We start from the raw sequence: 21096 nt of genomic DNA, 5'->3' as shown, positions 1-21096 counted from the left end.
ATTCCACTTTTTAAAAAATTAAACACTCTGTGGTTAGTCCTGCTGAACACTCCAACTCAGGGGAAACTGTAGGTATGCGTTCCGCTTTGGTTCAAAAAGCCAAAGAGAAAGGTGCCTGGCCAGGTACAGTGGGGCCTGCAACTCTCAATCTCAGGGCTGTAACTCTCAATCTCAGGGTTGTAATTTCGAACCCCATGGTGGGTGTAGAGATTACTTAAAAATAAAATAATTTAAAAAAGAAAAACACAAAAAACCAAAGAGAGAACAAACAGGGCTAAAATGCTGCTAGCACTTGACAATGGAAATCTGAACCACAAAAGACTAAATTTAACCCAGAAGCCAAATTTTGCAGGTCCAGAGCAAGCAAGGAAATTAAAATAATGACCATATTGTGGCTTCCTGCTCTGAACCACCTCCATTTTATTATCTCACACTGAAGGAGATAGGAGGCCCAAGACAGATTATTTTTATAATCTCCTACATAACTACAATACATGCTGGAAACTATGTCAGGTTCTGGGGATTCTGAGATAGATATGTTCTGATGAGACAGTGCCCTAAAAAGGCTTATAGTCCAGTACAGGAGACATAATCCCATGGACTATCTCACAAGAGTACAAAAGATGTTAAGAAACAGGGTAAGCAAAGGGGCAACAATCTTAGTCAAGGATTTCAAGAACTTCTAGGTAAATGGAGTAAAGACTTTGAGGTGTACGGGGCAAAAGAAGAGTCTAGAGAGTAAACAGTGGTCAGACCCCAAAGGATACGTTGATGCAGTTCTTCAAAGGAGAAAGAGATCTATAATGCAAAAGGAGAGTGACTTAAGGAAAATATAGAGAAAGAAAAGTAACAGCATCTGTAACTTCTTATTTAAGGAAAGAGGTCTGTACCATTTCCAAAAAATATTCTAACATTTCAATGGTACCTTGGGAGGCAGAGATTTCTGTCTTTGTAAACATGCTGAAGAAATGAATGGGAGGGTGGCGTGAGACACCTAAGAACAAAGTACTTTCAGGGTCATACAACTCAGGATCCCACAAACGCCACTGGATTTACAGGCTGTCTTTATTGGATCATTTATTTTAAACTGTGTTAAGTCTAAAATCAGAATAACCCAATTTTCAGAAGACAGTTAAAACAGTATTCTCATGATTGGGTTTATGGAAAATTGGCTTCACTATGCTTCTATATTGGATCAATTATGTAATTAGGTGTATTGTTTCAATTCAATTACCTTGCTTGCCTGCCAGTCCTCCTGAGAGTTTAGTGACTACAACTGTGGGCCGGCTTAGTGGGAAAAACAAGGTCTTGGTGCCTGTCTTCCATTTGAACTCTGGGGTCCACCCCTCACAAGCTATGTGGCTTGGGGATAAAATGATCCATCTGAGAAGGTCTGCTTGTTCATCCCTTCAACAAATACCACTAAGCGCTATACTAGTTGGCAGGAATAAAATGGTGAACAAGGAAGACGTGTCCCTATTCTAATAGGACTTAGAATCTTACAGTGCAGGAACTCAAGGAAGTGAGCCCTAAACCCAGGCAGGCTGCAAGGGTAAGTAACTACTGGTTCTGAGGGCTGGGGGGTGGGGTTGGAAGGTGGGGAGTGGGGTCAAAGAGTCAGGGAGAGGGAACGGCATGTGAGGAAGCTGGGAGGGGACAGAAAACAAGGCACATTTGAAGATCTGAAAGAAATGGGACTAGCCGAAGCACAGGATGCTACTACTGATGAAAGATGAGGCTGGATAAGTGGACAGCACTGGGCCGCTAAGGGTCTTTGTGCTAACTACAGCAGGAGGCCATGAAATGAGACAATGTCCAGAAGGCACCCCCAGCAGTGCCAGTATATAGCAGTTGGGCAGTAACCTTAGTTCCCCTTCTCCTCCCCAAACAGTCCACCCTATGTTAGCTCACAGGCACAAACTGGCTATGCAAAGCTTCCAGCAGATCACGTATTAAGATCACACCAAATGTAATAAGCACCACTCAGGGACTGTATCTTTTTAGAAATAAAAACAGGTCCCTTAAATATTTATAGGTTTATTTGGTAGTTTTTTGGGTTTGTTAAGTAGCTATCACCCAGGAAACTGCTGTGGATTAGTAGAAATCTAGGCAAGATTTAATAGAAATAAAATTATTTTCCCACTGATTCTGCTCCGGCTGAACATGAACTCCTAACTCTTCTTACCATCACAACTCAAGTTCCTTGCCTAAACTGTACTCTTATGTAATAGAACAGAAAACAATTTTATTTTTTTTAAAGATTTTATTTATTTATATAACAGGGAGAGTGCACAAGTAGGCAGAGCAGGCAGAGGGAGAGGGAGAAGCAGACTCCCTGCTGAGCAGGGAGTCTGATGTGGGGCTCCATCCTAGGACCCTGAGATCATGACCTGAGCTGAAGGCAGCTGCTCAACGTACTGAGCCACCCAGGTGCCCCCAGAAAACAATTTTAAAAACATGGTTTGCCCTTCAGTTTACAGTTGGTGTGATTTTAACACAGCTCCATTTTATACTGATAACCAGAAGCCTAAAATCCATTTATAACCAATTACAAAATATATAATAATTAGTTTGTCAATTTTAAGGGAAGGAAAGTCCTGAATTTACTGCCTTTAACTGTTGTAGCACTTTTAGTCATTAGCCATGTGTGGAAATGACTTCCCTCTTCTTGGTAGAAAACAGATCTATGATATCTAAAAATGTTTATTTTTTTAATATTTTATTTATTTACCTGACACAGAGAGAGAGATCACAAGCAGGCAGAGAGGCAGGCAGAGAGAGAGGGAGGAAGCAGGCTCCCCGCTGAGCAGAGAGCCAGATGCGGGGCTTGATCCCAGGACCCTGGGATCACGACCCGAGCCGAAGGCAGGGGCTCAACCCACTGAGCCACCCAGGTGCCCCTAAAAATGTTTATTTTAAAAGTTTAAACACCTGCCCACTCCACCTAATAACAGAATAATCTATCCAATCCACTCCTCAGTATCTGCCCAAGAGAAAGGAAAATATAGAAGGACTTGTACATCCATGTTCACAGCAGCTTTATTTGTAACAGGTAAAAACTGGAAAGTACCCAAATGTGCATCAAGAAGTGAAAGGATAAACAAATCGTGTGACAGACTACTATTCAGCAATAAAGAGGAATGAAGCTATGATATACACGACATGGATGAATCTCGAAACAATTACGCCGAGTGAAATATGACAGAGCTCTCCCTGCCCTAAAAAAGTACAACAAAGTATGATTCTATTTATATGAAATCCTAGAACATACAAACCAATGTACAGTGACAGAAAACAGATCATTGGGAGGAAGAGAAGTAGGATTACAAAGGGATTATGAGGAAATTTTGTGGGTGGGGGGGGATGGTGGATAAGGTTCATTTTCTTAAGTGTGGTGATGGTTTCACAGTTTTGCTATGTAAAACTTAGCAAAAAATACACTTTAAGTATGTTTATTGTACATGGATTATAATCCAATAAACTGTAAGAAGATCCGATTTAAAAAAGATTTGTGGGGGTGAAAATGGCACCTTGGTGAGAGGATGGTAACATCTCAGTCAGCCTACACAACTTGAGGGATACTGCGCAAGCTTGACACACTCCTGGAAAGATAGTGCCTGCCACGGGGTTCTGACAGCTGATGCCAAAATCAGGCCCAGACATCAGCTTAGAATAGTAGCTAGGTCAAGATTCACTGAAAGAAAGATCTTATCCTAACAAAATACACCACATAAGCTAGCCCAAGAAATAGGAGCTTCAAAGAACAAGGAAAGGAAACAATCACTAGGACAGTTAGTGAATGGCTTCTGACTGGCAAGAATTGCCTGACCATGAATGCCCAAACTGGGACCCTTCTGAGAGAAGGGGTACTCCCTGTCAATAATTACTTCAGGGGCGCCTGCGTGGCTCAGTCAGTTAGGTGGCTGCCTTCAGCTCAGGTCGTGATCCCGGGGTCCTGAGATCGAGCCCCCCATCGGGCTCCCTGCTCAGTGGAGAGCCTGCTTCTCCCTCTCCCTGCTGCTCTGCCTACTTGTGCTCTCTATCTCTCTGTCAAATAAATAAATAAATCTTTAAAAAAATAATCATAATTACTCCAGGGTCACTCTATCTATAAGGGATCACCAAACATGGTTTTTCTGGGTATTTCCCCATGTCTATGAAAAAACAGTTCACAAAATCAATTAACATTACAAATAACACTGTTGTCCTTTGAACAAACACAGGCGTTAGAGGCACTGGCCCCATCATGGTGGAAAGTCCATGTATAACTTTGACTCACTCTCTTAACTACTAATAGCTTACGGCTGACCAGAAGCCTTCCTGGTAATATAAACAGTTGACATATGTTTCATATGTTATATGTATTGTATACTGTATTCTTAAAGTAAGCTAGAGAAAAGAAAATGTTATTAAGAAAATCATAAGGAGGGCTCCGCGCCTGGGTGGCTCAGTTGGTTAAGCAACTGCCTTCGGCTCATGTCATAATCTTGGAGTCCCAGGACTGAGTCCCACTTTGGGCTCCCTGCTCAGTGGGGAGCCTGCTTTTCCCTCTGACCCTCCCCACTCTCATGCTCTCTCTCTCTCTCAAAATCTTAAAAAAAAAAAGAAAATCATAAGGAAGAGAAATACCTTTAGAGTACTGTACTATTAAAAAAAAATCCACATAAAAGTGGATCCACGAAGTTCAAATTGTGTTGTTCATGGGTCAACTATATTGAGGTAAGAAAAGAGATTAAAAAAAAAAAAACTTATTGCCTATTTGAAAGGTCTGATCAAACATGCAGCAACTGCTAGAGCTCCAGATTTACCACAAAATATTTACTTGACACTATGGTAGAAGGAGAGGCAATATGCCAAGTGGTTTAGAGAATGGGCTTTTTAGGTCCGACTGCTCTGAATTCTGATCTTAGCTCTGCCACTGAGAGCCCTTGGGCAAATCAGTTCTTAAGTGTCTAATTTTGCTGTTTGCTGTTGTTGTTCTTTTTCTATTCTATTTTTGGACTGTTTGCTCACAAAATTCAGTGGATCTTTATCTCTGAGAATCCTGATTTCCTGGGTTGAGATTGTATCCTTGCAGAAACTATTTGTGTCCCAAGGTTATCATCAGCCCAAAGACCATTTTTTAATGTTAGTTAATTCTTACCAAGCACTACAGTGAAACTCAAACCTTGAACCCACTTGACCTCAAATTCTTAGGGAAGGTCTGAGTCCCCATTATCCCAAGGTCAGGCACAAGGCAAGCTTTCTTGACAACATCTTTTGCTGGCATGTTAAGTTTTTCTAGTTCGCTCTTCTGATGAAGATGTAAGCCCCTCCAGGGATCTCAATTCCAACCTCCAACCTTGTTATTATTATTATTTTTTAATTAAGCTCTACAACCAACGTGGGGCTCAAACTCACAACCCCAAATCAAGAGTCACATGCTCTACAGACTGAGCTAGCCAGGCACCCCAACCTCTAACCTCTTGTATAGGTTCAAGGTTTTATCTTTTCTATCCTTATAGTAGTTAAATTTAGGCCCCTGTTTCCTGCCTCCCTGCTCTCCAGGACAGGGAAAATGAGCACTATCTCAGCACTCTGATGTTTAGTGACTGTTCTCTCTCTCTCTTGTTCCTATATGTATTTAAAAGGAAACTGGTTATAGTCTATCTAGCATTTCTAAAGGCAAGTTTTCTTTTCCCTGTTCTAGGTGAGAATTTTCAGATTATCTAATGGACTAAACAGCTAGAAAAAGAAGTCTGGGCAAGTTACTGGGCTTCTCTAAACCTGTTTTCTCATTTGTAAAATGGGACAGAGGACTGTCGAGAAAAAGAAAATGAAAAATATATGCTAAGCACTTAGCCCTTAGACTAGTACACAGAGGGGACTCAAAAAATGGTAACTATGAAATTAGTTTTACTGAAAGCCTTAAATTTCATAATAGGTCATTGAAACAAACAAATTCAGTCTGACAGAGTGGGATTTTATTGTGCTTTGGCTTCAAGAATACTGAATATTTACTGCTCTCCCAAGTAACTGCAGACCACTGCTCATAACCCATACCAAAAATTAAAGTATGCTATTAACATGATCCAAGTCTACTAATTAGAACACATTTTATAGGGGTCTGATTTGCCAAATCTGTTTATTTTGCAGTTTTGAATAAAATTGGAATGTTTGGGGAAAACTCCCCAAGCTGTTAATTCACACAAGTGTCCTCTTTTAAGTTTAAATTAACTAACTAGAATATGTTTGGGGCTATAAGCGCTCAGAAGGCAGCAGCTATTCAATTTGCTTAAAATACTACCCATTCCAGTACCAAGGACCCATGAGTATCAATTAAGTAAAAAATAATCTCCCAAACATGACACTCTGGTAGAGTAAAAAAAACAAAATCAAGAAGACTTGAGTCTGATACATATTTGTGCTGTCTAACCTGAAGAGAATCCCTTAGTGACTATGAACCTGTTTGTCTCTTCACAGAGTGCCTATGAGGAACAAATGAGGCAGGACAGCCATTGTGGAAGCCACATGGAAGTCCCTTACAAACCGTAACGTACCGCAGTTCTCACAAGGCATTATTAAAGTATGTTAGAAGTATATAAAAATATCCTAAATCTGTTCATGGGCATTGCTATCTTATATAGAAATGTAGAGAGGTAAATTTCTCCTTGTCTGGTCCCATGAATTACTACTGTAGTCACTTTCAAGCAGGGCCCTATGTGGGACAGATGTCTAAATTCATTCTACCCAAGCCAGCTGAAATAGCTCACTGTGTTTTGGGGTCATTCTGTGGTCTATTTGGTCATCGAAGTACCCTCAGAATGCAGCACAGGGTAAGTCCACAAGGGTGGAGAAAAAAATCAGGGGGGAAAACAATGTATGCTGCATTTTCAGCATTGTGTTTACCCATATGAATGAGAAACAGCATTACACAAAGAACCCCTACAAAGAAAGAGCTGAGGTAATTGCCTCACGACATCAGTAAATGATTTCAGCACATAAAGGGAACTGGATGGCAGTAATTCAAGCAGGCTAAAAAAGACTCTGAAAAAGGCCACAGGCACTGAAAGAACCGGAGTTTGCTACTAACTTGGAGAACTTAAATTTTCCAGTCCATAAGACAGAAATCAGTGTACATACCAATAAGCAAATCTTAGGTTGACTGACATTTTATTATTTGTGAATGATAGATGAACAAAAGCCAATTATTTCCCAACCAACTATTTGTAGTATTTTCCATTCCATATAATACTATGACTACGGCCAAAATCTATGGCATATTCTACTTCCTAAATCTTTTTATTAACTCCTTCCCAAAAGAGAGCTAAAATTTCACCGGTTCAGCAATTCTAACAGTTATGCGGTGGATGCCTCCTGAAGAAGCCGGGCGGCTAGTACACTCTCACAGGTATCCCAGGCGCCAGGCTTGCACGGGGATAGCACGAGGTGCAGCACGACCACTCAGACAGCACCCCAAGGGTGACCCGACTAAACCGCTATGAAATCTGAGGCCAGTTTTGCTCTGCAAGGGTAGTACAACTATTCTAGAAAGAGTGCCATGGCAAGATCATTTTCATAGTTGCCCAGAACTCTTTTTTTTTTTTTAACCACCTATGACCACCAATAATTAATGTCCATCCTTTTCCTCCTCCCCAACCCTGAGGATGGCTCAGCATTCTTCTGACCTTCAGTGTTTCAGGGGCTATCAGAGTAAATATGAGAGATGAATGAACCTGCCGTCCCTGGGTTAGAGGGAGACAGTGATGTCAGATTAAATTGCAATAGGAACAGGAGACTGCCCAGTCTCTCAGCAATGGCTCTCAGAAGCTCAGGAGAGATCCTGACACAGGGACAGCAAATTCCATTCCCTAAAATGAACAGAACTGATGGGTGCCTTATGATATAGTTCTTCCACACTGCCTCACGCTAGACACAGACATGTGCGTAACTGCAGAATGACAGCATCAAGACCTAGCGCCATGTGGGGGCCATGTGAGAGACCCCTCTGGGGGGGTGCGCTCAACGTTTCTTCATACTGGGAGAATTCCTCTTCTTTTTGACAACATTCAGGTCACTGATAGTATTTTAAAGTTTCTCATAAGCCATTTGGAGATCCCTGGATCTGGATGGAGCTAAATGGATAGGAAACCTTTTTCTTTCTCTGCTCTGCTTAATAAAGGTCTTAGGAGAAAGGACCGTATCTTAATAATCATGAAATTATTAAGACGCATAAGGTGATCCAGAACATAATGCCACATCTTTAAGGCTGCAGACAGAGTACAACGTTACTGTTTAGAGATCCAGAGGACTGTAGCGAATGCCAAAGGACTGTGGTCTCATTCAGCAATGAATAGCCAAGACTTGTTTCTGGAGTTGGTAAATTTCCCTCAGGCAGTGACTTTTGTAAAGGGATTAAAAAAAAGGTTTCCATTCCTTCGGAGCATTCTCAAGATCCTTTGCTGCACTCTCACATTTAACTCGAGGCCATGAGAGCAGACTATTTACTCTGAAACTGCGGTTCTTTAATACAGCCATGGAGAGGATTGTTTCTAAGAACTGCGCGTCACGTTGCTCCCTACCCTTTGCCATTTATTACAACTGACCCCTCAGCTGCGCTGCAGCAGAATCTGCCAACAAGGAATAGCTACTACGCTGAGAGCCCCCTTTGTCCACCAGGACCCAATTGGTGCTATACTGATGTGGAAGGGAAACCATCCAAGATTTTGAATGAATGGGCTGGAAGTACGCACCATTACAGACACAAAATGTCTTATTGTGAAGGTCTGCTAGAGGTATCCTGTGTTACGTTTTGAGAAACACTTGAAGCCACAAAGCTATTTCTCTTTCAAACATATTGACACCACAGATGTAAAGAAAAAAAAAAAAAAAGCACACACAGTTAATGAGCCCACAGCACACCCAAATGCTCTGAGAAGTTAGCCAAAACCTAGGAGAAAACTATTAATATGAACCCAGACCAGGGAACAGGATCCATGGAAATAGCTCAACTTGACAGCTACAAATCAAAGTCAATCATGAGAATGTGACCTCCCCAAAGATATGGTAAGTCCTTTAGACCAAAACTACAGGGAAAAAATTTTTTCCCTAAAGATTTCATTACCAGTACCATGCTATTAGACAGAAACGATACTGAGGCTCTGAAATAGAGTTATTATGTTTAGTCTCAGAGGCCTACGTGGAGATCTTGTCTGAGATTTCATTTAAAAATTTTAAGGTTTTTAGGAACTTTGGGAAAGATTCTAAATAGACAAGACAACTTAAAGTTGTTCCACTTGCTTCTCAAATAGCAAATTAAAACTCCTAAATTTACTTTAGGGGTAGAGATTCCAAGCCTGGGAAATGAAAATGGGATGGAGCCACTTAATTCTCGCTGATCTCGTGAACCCATTATAAAAAGTGGATTCTTAAAAACATATAAATGTATATAAAATAGATTAACACATACACAAACACAGTTATATATGTTTTTCAGATCTATTAAAACTGCATGACTGCTCATGTATTTAATGACACATAAAACTTTGTCCCAAGTGCACTTACTCTATAGAAACAAAACATCTAATACAGGAGTACAAATATGTTAGAGAAATGTATGACTATGGGTCATATTTTAGATGTCAACAAAAATAGCTATTAAACAACAGAAGGAATTTTTTTAGGCCCTAAGCTTTGGCCTGTGTTTATTTATGACTACATGAATTCGGGGGTTTCATCAAGGAAATGCTGGAAATTCAGAAGGACATTTAAAAAAAAATAGATTTATTCTTAATGCCTCTTTTTGTATGTCATTTACAACATGACAATTGAAAGTTGCCACCTTCAATGTGTACTCTTATACACCTTGGATGATGAGCAAAGTTCCAGCTCCTACCTCAGAAAAGAAAAAGCCAAGCTTATTTCAGAAACATCAAAGGAGTAACTGTCAGAGAGAAAGGTTCTGATAAACCTACCAGGAGGTGTGCAGGCATCTGCAGGAGACTGGACGAATGTGGACCGCCTTTTGGTTGGCATGGGCAGAGCCATTTTCTGTTCTTTATGCTTTGCCAGTGCAGCTTGAACTGCTTCTGTATGGATATCTGAAAGATTAAACATTTGCATTTATTAGCTCCTGGTTCTTAAGGAGTTTACTTCTGTAAGCTGAACTATCACCACCGCAATTGTTGCAAATGGGATGTTTAGGTGATTTTTACCTATAATTTGTATTGTAACAATTAAAATAAAAATGAAAAAGGAGACAAAAGAAGAAGCCAAGCGTAACTTTATAGAGAAGGAAAAAGAAGCCCAGAATGATTAGGTGACTGCTTCAGACACTGAAAAAGGGGTTAATGGAGATGGGCGGCAGGGGTGGGGCGAGGGTAAAGGAGTCTAACATGCACCCATGCCAGGCAGGGAATCCTACCCCTGAATGGAATGAGTGTTGTGCCGGTACCTAGGGGACACTCATTATTTTTCAGGAAAAGAAGCTGACGATCTGCTCGACTATCTGAAAGGGGTTGAGACCCCTCAGTTCTATACCACAGAAAACAGAAGAGCTGATTCTGATCTAGAAAAGAATGTAAGGGCTGATGGTACTTGTTTGCCACTTTGGCCACAAGAAAATTCAGTCCTCCCTTTAAAGTCTAATAGGAGTCTCAAAATTAACATATCCAGAAAGAACTCTTGATTCTCCACTCTCATCACAAAATACACTCTACATTTCTGCAAAATCCTATTAAGGTAGGTAACAACTGAAGTAGCTTCCCAGTTCACAAGAAATCTTCTCAGGAATGGGTCCAGTCAGCGGACATGCTTAGAAGCCTGTCTGTGCTAGTAAAGGTGCCCCTTATAAAAGCTGAACAAATCAGATCCTTTTACTGGAGTAGGGGGGAATTTAAACTGAATCAAGAAAACACAGGTCCTAGAACTGAGTCACTTTAATGATAATAAAGAAGAAAGGTTCTTGAACTTCAAGGTTGAGACCCCCAAAGCTATCTCTCCTTTTCTAGGGATTTCTCAACTGTTCCTCTGCTTCTGTGATATACCCCAGCTATTTAAGGTAGCCTGAGCTAGACCATTTCATGCAATAATAAAAAAACCTTCACTAAGATAAACAGAAACATCTTTCTGTGTAAATGTAGTCCTACAACATAATTTTAAAGGGCTGCACAGAATTTCACTATATGTCTGTGCCATAATTTATTAAGCAACTTTGTTTCCAAAGTTTTGTTACTATTCATAGCAACAATTCACAGCAAGACTAATTCAGTATTTTCACCTTAGTACATATGTCTAATCCTGTATCGGTAGGATTAATTCCAAAAATTGCTGAGATGTATTTCCTAAGAACAAGGATTTTACTCTTACATAACCACAGTACATTTATCAAAATCCAAAAATTAAAAATTGATACAAACTATTATATAACCCATAACCCATATTCCAACTTAGCCTACTATCCCTTTATAGTTTTTCCTCCTTTGTTCCTGATCTGAGACCTGATACAGAATCACATATTACACTTATTTGTCACATCTCTCTACTATCCTATAATCTGGAACAATTCTCAACCTTTATCTTTTATTACCTTGACATTATGGTACAGACTAATTATATTGTAGAATGTTCCTTAATTTTGGCTTACTCATATTCCTCATAATTAGATCCAGGTTATGCATTTTGGCAGGAAGACCAAAGAAGTAATGTTTTCTTGAAACACAGTACTAGGAAGCATCAGCCCCATTACTTGTGATAGTAACTTTGATTACTTGGTTAAAATAGTGTCTGCTAAAGTAATCCACTGCAAAGTTACTATTCTTCCCTGTATTTAATTAATAGATACTTTATGGGTGAATGTTTTTGAGATGATGTAACTGTTACATATTTCATTAAACTTTCATCTATTAGTTTCAGAATCCATTGATCATTCTTGGCTGAATTATTTTATAATGGCTACAAAATGTTGATTTTATATATTTTTTAAAAATTTTATTTATTATTTGAGAGACAGAGATAGTGAGAGAGAGCATGAATAGCGAGGAGAGGGAGAAGTAGGCTCCCCACCGAGCAGGGAGCCTAGTGTGGGGCTTGATCCCAGGACCCTAAGATCATGACCTAAGCTGAAGGCAGATGTTTAACCGACTGAGCCACCTAGGCACTCCCAAAATGTTGATTTTATAACTCCACCATTCCTTCTGTAATTATGAGTTGGTTTTTCTATTATAAGAAAAAGCATCCCAGGGAACCTGGGTGGCTCAGTGGGTTAAGCCTCTGCCTTCGGCTCAACTCATGACCTCAGGGTCCTGGGATCGAGCCCTGCATGGGGCTCTCTGCTCAGTGGGGAGCCTGCTTTCCCCTCTCTCTCTGCCTGCCTCTCTGCCTACTTGTGATCTCTCTCTCTGTCAAATAAATAAATAAAATTAAATTTTAAAAAAAGCATCCCTTTCTCCTCCAATTATTTATTTACATCAATATAGACCTATTGATTTTTATTTTATTCCATGGCTATTGTTACTATCTTTACTTATTTTGATGGTCCTATTACCCCAAATTTGACCAATTAGGCCAAATCAAACTGGTTCTTATATCCTTTTGTTATTCCCATCATTTTGAGCAGTAATTATTTTCTGGTCTAAGATGTTCCAGGTATGTTCCCTGTTTCACCACTAGAATTAGACATTTCTCTAAGGAGCCCTGGTTCCTCTTAGCAGAAAATGGTATTTAGAAACCAAGATCTTAAAAGCAGGAGTGCTCAGTGCTATTGGGGTATCTTTCTTCTAAGTACTTTCATTGGATAAAAAGCATATAAATATGAAAATAAATATTTATATGTATATATCTATGCCTATATTAAAAACCATAAATTCTTATTAATAACTCTAAATCCATTTCAACACCATAAAATTCATTCTAACCTTTCCCTTTTCCATTTGTAACTCCCTTCTCTAATAGTAAGAAACCTGGTTCGCAAAATCCTCAATATATTTTATTCATTCACTCAATCCTACAACACACATCCTAAAACATACATGAAATCTCAAAGAAACCCAAATATCCAAAACAATCTTAAGAAAGAGGAATAAAGGGGCGCCTGGGTGGCTCAGTGGGTTAAAGCCTCTGCCTTCGGCTCGGGTCATGATCTCAGGGTCCTGGGATCGAGCCCCGCATCGGGCTTTCTGCTCGGCGGAGAGCCTGCTTCCTCCTTTCTCCCTCTCTGCCTGCCTCTCTGCCTACTTGTGATCTCTGTCTGTCAAAATAAATAAATAAATCTTAAAAAAAAAAAAAAAAAAACTTAAAAAAAAAAAAAAAAAAAAGAAAGAGGAATAAAGCTAGAAGCCTCACACTTCCAGATTTCAAAACATATCAGAAACCTAAAGATAGTATAATACTGGCATAAAGACAGACATATAAACCAATGTAATAAAGCAGAAAGCCCAGAAACTAACCCTTGTATATAGTCAAATGATCCTTTACAAGGGTGCCAAGACTGCACAATAGGTAATGACAGTCTCTTCACAAATGTTGCCAGGGAAATGGAAATATCCACACATAAAAGAATGAAGTTGGATACTTACACCATATATAAAAATTAACTCCAAATAAATTAAAAACCTACACCTAATACCTGAAACTACAGAACTCTTAGAAGAAAACATAATAGGAATAGCTTCATAACCTTGGAATGGGTAATAATTTCTTGGATATGACACTGTAAGCACAAGCAAGAAAGGCAAAAATAGGTGGGACTACATCAAATGAAAAAGCTTCTGCACAACAAAAGAAACAATCAACAAGGTGGAAAAGCAACCTACAGAACAGGAGAAAATATTTACAAACCATATACCGAATAAGGCATTAATGTCCGGAATATATAAAGAATTCCTACAACTCAGTAACAAGTAGCCCCATTTTAAAATGGTCAAAGGACTCAGAGTAGACATTTCTCCAAAGATACACAAATGGACAACAATCATATGACAAGATTTGCAACATCACTATTCATCAGGGAAATGCAAATCAAAAGCACAATGGCGTATCACTTCACACCAATTAAGAAAGCCACAGGAAAGGAAAGGAAAAGAGGAAGGGGAAAGTAAAGGGCAGGGAGAGGGAAAGGGAAAGGAAAAAAGAAAAGACCAACTGTTGATGAGGATCTGGAGAAATTAGAACCCTTGTGCACTATTGGTGGGACTGTGAAACAGTGCAGCTGCTATGGAAACAGTGTGGAAGGTTCCTCAAAAATGAAAAATAGAACTATCATATGATCTAGCAATCCCACTTCTGGGTATATATCCAAAAGAGCTGAAAGCAGGATCTCAAAGAGATATTTGCACACAAATGCTCAATGCAGCATTATTTACAATACCCAAGACATAGAAGCAACCTAAATGTCCATGAATGGATGAATGTATAAAGAAAATGGTGTATGTATATACAATGGAATATTATTCAACCTTAAAAAAGAAGGAAATCCAATAATATGCTACAACATGGATGAACCTCGAGGACATTATGCTAGTGGAATAAAACAATCACCAAACAACAAAATACTGTTTGGTTCTCGCAAAAGATACCTAAAGTACTCATTCTTAGATGTCGAAAGTACAATGGTGGTTGGCAGAGACTGAGGGAGAAGGAAACAGGGAACTGTCATTAAGTATAAAGTTACCTACAGTCATGTAAGATCAAAAAGGCCTAGACAGTTATTATGTGACAATATGCACATAGTTAATACTGAAATGTACACTTAAAATATTTTAAGAGGGTAAATTTATGTGTTTTTTACCACAGTAAAAACATTTTGTATGTAGTCTTTAATCACATCAGGATTTTAAGTAGCCTTCCTCCCATAAGGCTTTCTATAAGCCCACATTATAGAAAAACTGTTTTCTCTCAGTACTTACCTTTTTTTAAAAAAATGTAGATCTCTGATCCACTTGAAGTTTTTGCTGGCATATGGTGTGAGGTACAGATTTACTTCATATTTTTCCAGCTGTCCTAGTACCAATTTATCTTATTTTTTTTAAATTTTATTTATTTATTTGACAGACAGAGATCACAGGTAGGCAGAGAGGCAGCCAGAGAGAGAGGAGGGGAAGCAGGCTCCCTGTTGAGCAGAGAGCCCAATGCGGGACTCGATCCCAGGACCCTGGGACCATGACCTGGGCCGAAGGCAGAGGCTTTAACCCATTGAGCCACCCAGGTGCCCCCCAATTTATTAAAAAGTATATTTCTGACCCAATGATTTACAATGCTATCTTTATTATACACTAAATCCCAGAGGTACTCTGGTCTATTTCTGCACCTGTTATTGTATTTCAATGGTCTGTCTGCCATACCGCACTGTTTTAATTATAGTCTTTAGCGTATGCTTTAACACTAGTTAGTATAATCACTCTTCATAGGTTTTCTTTCTCAGTGTTTCCTAGCTATAAGTGTTTATTTTCCCAAATGAATTTCAAAAACATGTTTTTTAACTCCATAGATAAATTTGTTAGTGTTACTGGGACTGGATTAAATTTATATAATTTAGAGAGTACTGCCATCTTTGTATGCTGAACTACCCTATCAAAGAACAAGGGATGCTTTTTCCATTTACCATGTCTACTTTGTATCTTTCAGGGTGTTTTAAAGTTTCCTTCATAAAGGCTTTACACATTTCTTATGTTCTTCCTACATAGGTCTTATCTTTTCTATTGTTTCTGTAAATGAAGTATGCTCTACTTCACTTCTACTTTAGTTATTCGTTGCATATATGAAGGCTACTGATTGCTGTACTAATTCTATATCTTGCTATCTGAATTATTTCATTAGATTAATTTTGCCACTGACTCTCTTGGTTTTCTAAATAGATATGATATCAAGTGCAAATACAGTTTTCCTTTTTCCTTTTTTTTTTTTTAAGATTTTTTTATTTATTTACTTGACAGAGAGAGATCACAAGCAGACAGAGAGGCAGGCAGAGAGAGAGAGAGGGAAGCAGGCTCGCCGCTGAGCAGAGAGCCCGATGCGGGACTCGATCCCAGGACCCTGAGATCATGACCTGAGCCGAAGGCAGCAGCTTAACCCACTGAGCCACCCAGGTGCCCCTTCCTTTTTCTTTTCTAATTCTTTTTTTTTTCTTTTCTAATTCTTATACCTCTAGTTGATTTCTCTTGTCTACTTGCATTTATACGTCCAGTACAACTTAAATGTTAGCATCATTAGGATTAAAAAAAAATTTTTAAGATTTTATTTATTTATTTGACAGAGAGATAGAGAGCACAAGTAAGCAGAGTGGCAGGCAGAAGCAGGCTCACTGCTAGGGATTTGATTCCAGAATCCCGGGATTACGATCTGAGCCAAAGGCAGATGCTTAACCATCTGAGCCACCCAGGTGCCCCAGGATTACAAAAAAAATTCTTGCAAATAATTTTTTTTAATTTTTTATTATTTTTTAAAGATTTTATTTATTTATTTGACAGAGATATATAGAGAGAGCACAAGCAAGCAGAGCAGCAGGCAGAGGGAGAGAGAGAAGCAGGCTCTCTGCTAAGCAGGGAGCCCAATGTGGGGCTCGATCCCAGGACCCTGGAACCACGACCTGAGCTGAAGGCAGCCGCTTAGCCAACTGAGCCACCCAGGCACCACACAAATAAATTTTTTTAAAAGATTTAATTTATTTATTTGACAGAGAGAGAGAGAGAGAGAGATCACAAGTAGGCAGAGAGGCAGACAGAGAGAGAGGAGGAAACAGGCTCCCCACCGAGCAGAGAGCCCGATGCAGGGCTCTATCCCAGGATCCTGAGATCATGACCTGAGCCGAAGGCAGAGGCTTAACCTACTGAGCCACCCAGACGCCCCACAAATAAATTTTTTAAAAGATGAACAGCTCAACCTTAATAAAATAGGCTTAGGCACTGGAGAGGTAGCTTATAGAAGAAACATAAAGGGTCAATAAACCTATTTAAAAAGTCCAATCTCATTAGTAACACTTCTACCAACAAGGTATGAATGTGAGTGTCCATTTCCCTACATCTATGGACAACACTGAAGCATTTTTTCCATCTTTTCCCCAGAGATAAGTGAAAAATGTTATTTTACAGTTTTAAAGTAGGTGCTCCTATTTTTGGCTTATTTTTATGATGTGGCTAAGACATGATGTGTAAGTGCCATGGATGGGCTTAAGTACATCTATGGAGCAGAACAGACACTAAGTGCCCTTACCTGTTAGGATGGATGGATGGATAGATAGATGGACAGATAGACAAGCAGGTAGATAACAGACAGACTGAAAGGCAGACAGATGCAAGTGTAGGTGGAGTCAGCAAATAGAGAAGTACAGTTAAGAGTTACCTGCAAGCCATCAAGCAGTCACGCCATTTTTACCAATTGCTAAAGTATGAACCACTTTAACATTTTTAATTATGGCACAGGCAGCAACTATTAAGTTCTGGAACATTAGGATATCACATTAATTTTGGCACCATGCTGTGTGCTACTGGGGATGGAGAGTGAAATATTAATTTAATTTGAATTTAAATGCCCCTATGTAGACAGTCTTCAGCCTGGAATATCCATATAGCAAACAGCCACTCATCCTTCAAATCCTCATGAAGCCTGTCCTCAACAGTGCCCAGTTCCCAGGCTCCTTCCCTGTTACCCCCCATCTCTGCTGCTTCTACCTTGTATAAAGGATTCCTACGTTTAAGAAAAGATTCTTCTATTTCTGCCTCTGTTTCTCTAGCATCTAAATTGTGCTCAACTCCTAGGAGGTCTATAATAAATTCTTGCTGAACTGAAATAAACTCAATTTACTTTCCTTGGCACAAGGAAGCCTGCTAACATAAAATGATCCTGGTGTATCCGTGGCAGCTACCTTAGCAAATGCCGCCATGTCAGACATCAGATTTGGACAGAGAAAGTTCTCAATTAGGGTGACAGAGGGAATTATTGTACCATTTAGCTCCTGGTATTAAGTCAGAAGAATCCATACTTAGAGTAAAAATCATTAACAACAGTAATTGATTTAAGGCTTTATATCATTTATCCAGGGCTATCATTTTTAAAACTATCTTTTACAAACTTCCAGTTATGCAATAATTAAGTCATGGGGATGCAATGTACAGCATGGTGGCTACAATTAGTGATACTGTATTATACATTTGAAAGTTGCTAAGAGAAAAAGTCTTTTTTTTTTTATTTTATTTATTTATTTATTTATTTATTTATTTAGGGAGAGAGAGCAAGGAGAGGGGCAGGATAGAGAATCTCATGCAGACTCCTTACTGAGCACAGAGCCCAACGGAGGGCTCAGTCCCACAACCCTGAGATGATGACCTGAGTCAAAATCAAGAATCAGACGCTTGAACAACTGAGCCACCCAGGTGCCCCTAAGAGAACAAATCTTGAGTCTTCATCCCAAGAAAAAAAATTTTTTTGTAACTATGTGTGGTGTGGATGTTAACTAGACTCACTATGCTGATCATTTTACAATACTGAATCATTATATACCTGACCTGTCAATTATATCTCAATAAAAGAAAGGAAAAAAACTATCTGCTATTTTTTTGTTTAAAAATACCATAAATATATTTTATGTTATCCATATTTTGTATTTTACCACAATAAGAAAAACTAGAAAATAATTAATATACATATTGGAAAAAGATGCAAGCAGGTGCGCCTGAGTGGCTCAGTCAGTTAAGCATCTGCCTTCGGCTCAGGTTATGATCCCAGAGGCCAGGGATCAAGTCCTGCATTGGGCTCACTGCTCAACAGAGAGCCTGCTTCTCCCTCTCCCTCTGCTGTTCCCCCTACTTCACCTCCCCCTCTGTCTCTGTCAAATAAATAAATAAAATCTTAAAAAAAAAAAAAAAGATGTAAGTGTATATAATGCTGAAGTGAAAATTTTCCCCAGATCCAGCACTTCTCAGAACTAATCCTGCCTCTCTCTCTCTCTCTCACAAATGACTAAGTAAATCTTAAAATACATATGTATAAAATACATATATATACAATACATATATATATATACACACACACATACACACACATACAGTACATCTCTCTGTGTTATGCAAAAAAAATCTACCTCTGCTTTTCTATGAGCCTTCACAGAATCTGAAAATCAACTTTCACACAATTCCATTGTGTGGATCTGTGATAACTTATTTAACCACTGTATTATTATGAATAATATTACAACAATGATATTCGTATATCTTTGTGCACATACATAGGTATTTGTATAAAATAAATTCCTAGAAGCAGAATTTCTGAGTAAAAAAATATATGAATATTTAAAGTTTTAAAATATTGCCAAAATGTTGTGCTGTCACCTTTAAGACCACAGAACCAACGTACTTAACGTACTTATGGCTCTGAAATGTTATACTGCATTTATATTTGTTTTAGTACTTTAGTGTCGCAGAGGTTTACTTAGCTGAATCAAGATGACCATATTTTATTGAATCTATGATGCTACCTATATAAAACATATCTTGATTTCAGACATGTTAAAATGTGAAAAGTGTTCTTGTTATATTAGATGAAATTATGGTTCTTAGCTGTGGTGAAAAACAAATGATTAACTGCTTATACTGAGAAACAGTACTTCCTCAACAATAGCAAATCAAATGCTCCCAGTTATTCATTAAAAATACTACATTTCAGGGTGCCTGGGTGGCTCAGTAGGTTAAGCCTCTGCCTTCAGCTCAGGTCATGATCCCAAGATCCTGGGATCGAGCCCTGCATCAGGTTCTCTGCTCAGAAGGGAGCCTGCTTCCTCCTCTCTCTCTGCCTGCCTCTCTGCCTACTTGTGATCTCTGTCAAATAAATAAATAAAATCTTAAAAAAAAAAAAATACTACATTTCCAGAAGTATTTTTGCATGAGATATGTAACACATAATAGCTAGCTTGCTAAAACAAGGGAATTATTCATAATAATCAAACTTTACAAGGGCCATAACATTTGGATAATTAACACTTACAGAGCACGTTCCTCTCTACCCTAAGGATTCTAGCATGAGACCACAGAACAAATCAAACCATCCATCTATGTTTTAACATGATAAGCCCTGGTGCATACATCAATGTCAAAAGGAGATATTCACAGTTACTATATTAGCAAAGCTTCTTATTGATTAAAAAAAACAAAACAAAACAAAAAAACCAGGCAGCTCTCCTAATTGGATTTGATTCATTCACCAGAACACAATTCATCCTGATCTTTGATTAAAAAAAAAAAGTCACTTCTGAATTTCAGTCCCCAGACAATGGCTGACTTCGGATATCTCTGCCAAAAGAACGTGAGAGCTGGTTATCATTTTCCATCACTACTGTTTGAGCTGAAAAGGTGATACAAATACTTCAAAAGCCCTTTTTTGTTTTTGTTGTTTTGTTTGAGGTAGCTAATTGCTCAAAAATTTAACTTTAGGGGCGCCTGGGTGGCTCAGTGGGTTAAAGCCTCTGCCTTTGGCTCAAGTCATGATCTTAGGTCCTGGGATCGAGCCCTACATCAGGCTATCTGCTCAGCGGAGAGCCTGCTTCCCCCCCTCTCGATGCCTGCCTCTCTGCCTGCTTGTGATCTCTGTCTGTCAAATAAATAAATAAAATCTTTAAAAAAAAAAATTTAAAGGAGCTGTCAGAACGACTTACCATAAGATCACTTTCCATCTAAGGTACCAATAGTTTGTTTTCTACACTTGTGACCTTAACACATGTAGAAAGGTGTATCGTGCCTTGACGTGCAGAAAGAAAAGGTACTAGTAAGTGTGTCTGAAATGTCAGAACCTCTTGGCTAAGTGCAAAGAACAGCATCAGGTCAGCTCTAACTCTGAATAAATATAAGCTCTTTACACCATGTCTGAAACAAGAAATACTAAGTCTACTTAGATTTGATTATGATTAGTTGAAATGTCATAGGTATTAATAAGCCTCCACCAAATAATAAAGGAATTTTCAGCTACACTCACTAACATCATTAAATCCTTTCTGTGTACCCACCAGTTTATTCTGAATGTTTGTGACTTTTACAAAACGCACCCTATGTTCTCACACCACTGGCACAAGTGACAGGTAAATGTAATCCTTCCTAAGGATGGAGTGGCAAAGAGAAGTTCAACATCCAACAATTT

At 38.9% G+C, this 21096-nt stretch overlaps 1 protein-coding gene across 3 annotated transcripts in view; it reads right to left on the bottom strand.

Annotated features, from left to right (window-relative positions):
- DIP2B (disco interacting protein 2 homolog B) overlaps nucleotides 1-21096 on the bottom strand; it is a 228134-nt gene that overhangs the window by 68076 nt on the left and 138962 nt on the right. For all 3 annotated transcript variants that reach the window (XM_046011907.1, XM_046011908.1, XM_046011909.1), the window contains exon 4: nucleotides 9954-10079. In XM_046011907.1, coding sequence (XP_045867863.1) covers nucleotides 9954-10079 — 126 coding nt within the window. The remainder of the gene's footprint in view (nucleotides 1-9953; nucleotides 10080-21096) is intronic.

The sequence above is a fragment of the Meles meles genome, chromosome 7, assembly GCF_922984935.1.
Source record: "Meles meles chromosome 7, mMelMel3.1 paternal haplotype, whole genome shotgun sequence".
NCBI lineage: Eukaryota > Metazoa > Chordata > Mammalia > Carnivora > Mustelidae > Meles > Meles meles.
Note: the sequence above shows the minus strand (reverse complement) of the source record. Positions and strands in the feature narration are given on the sequence as shown.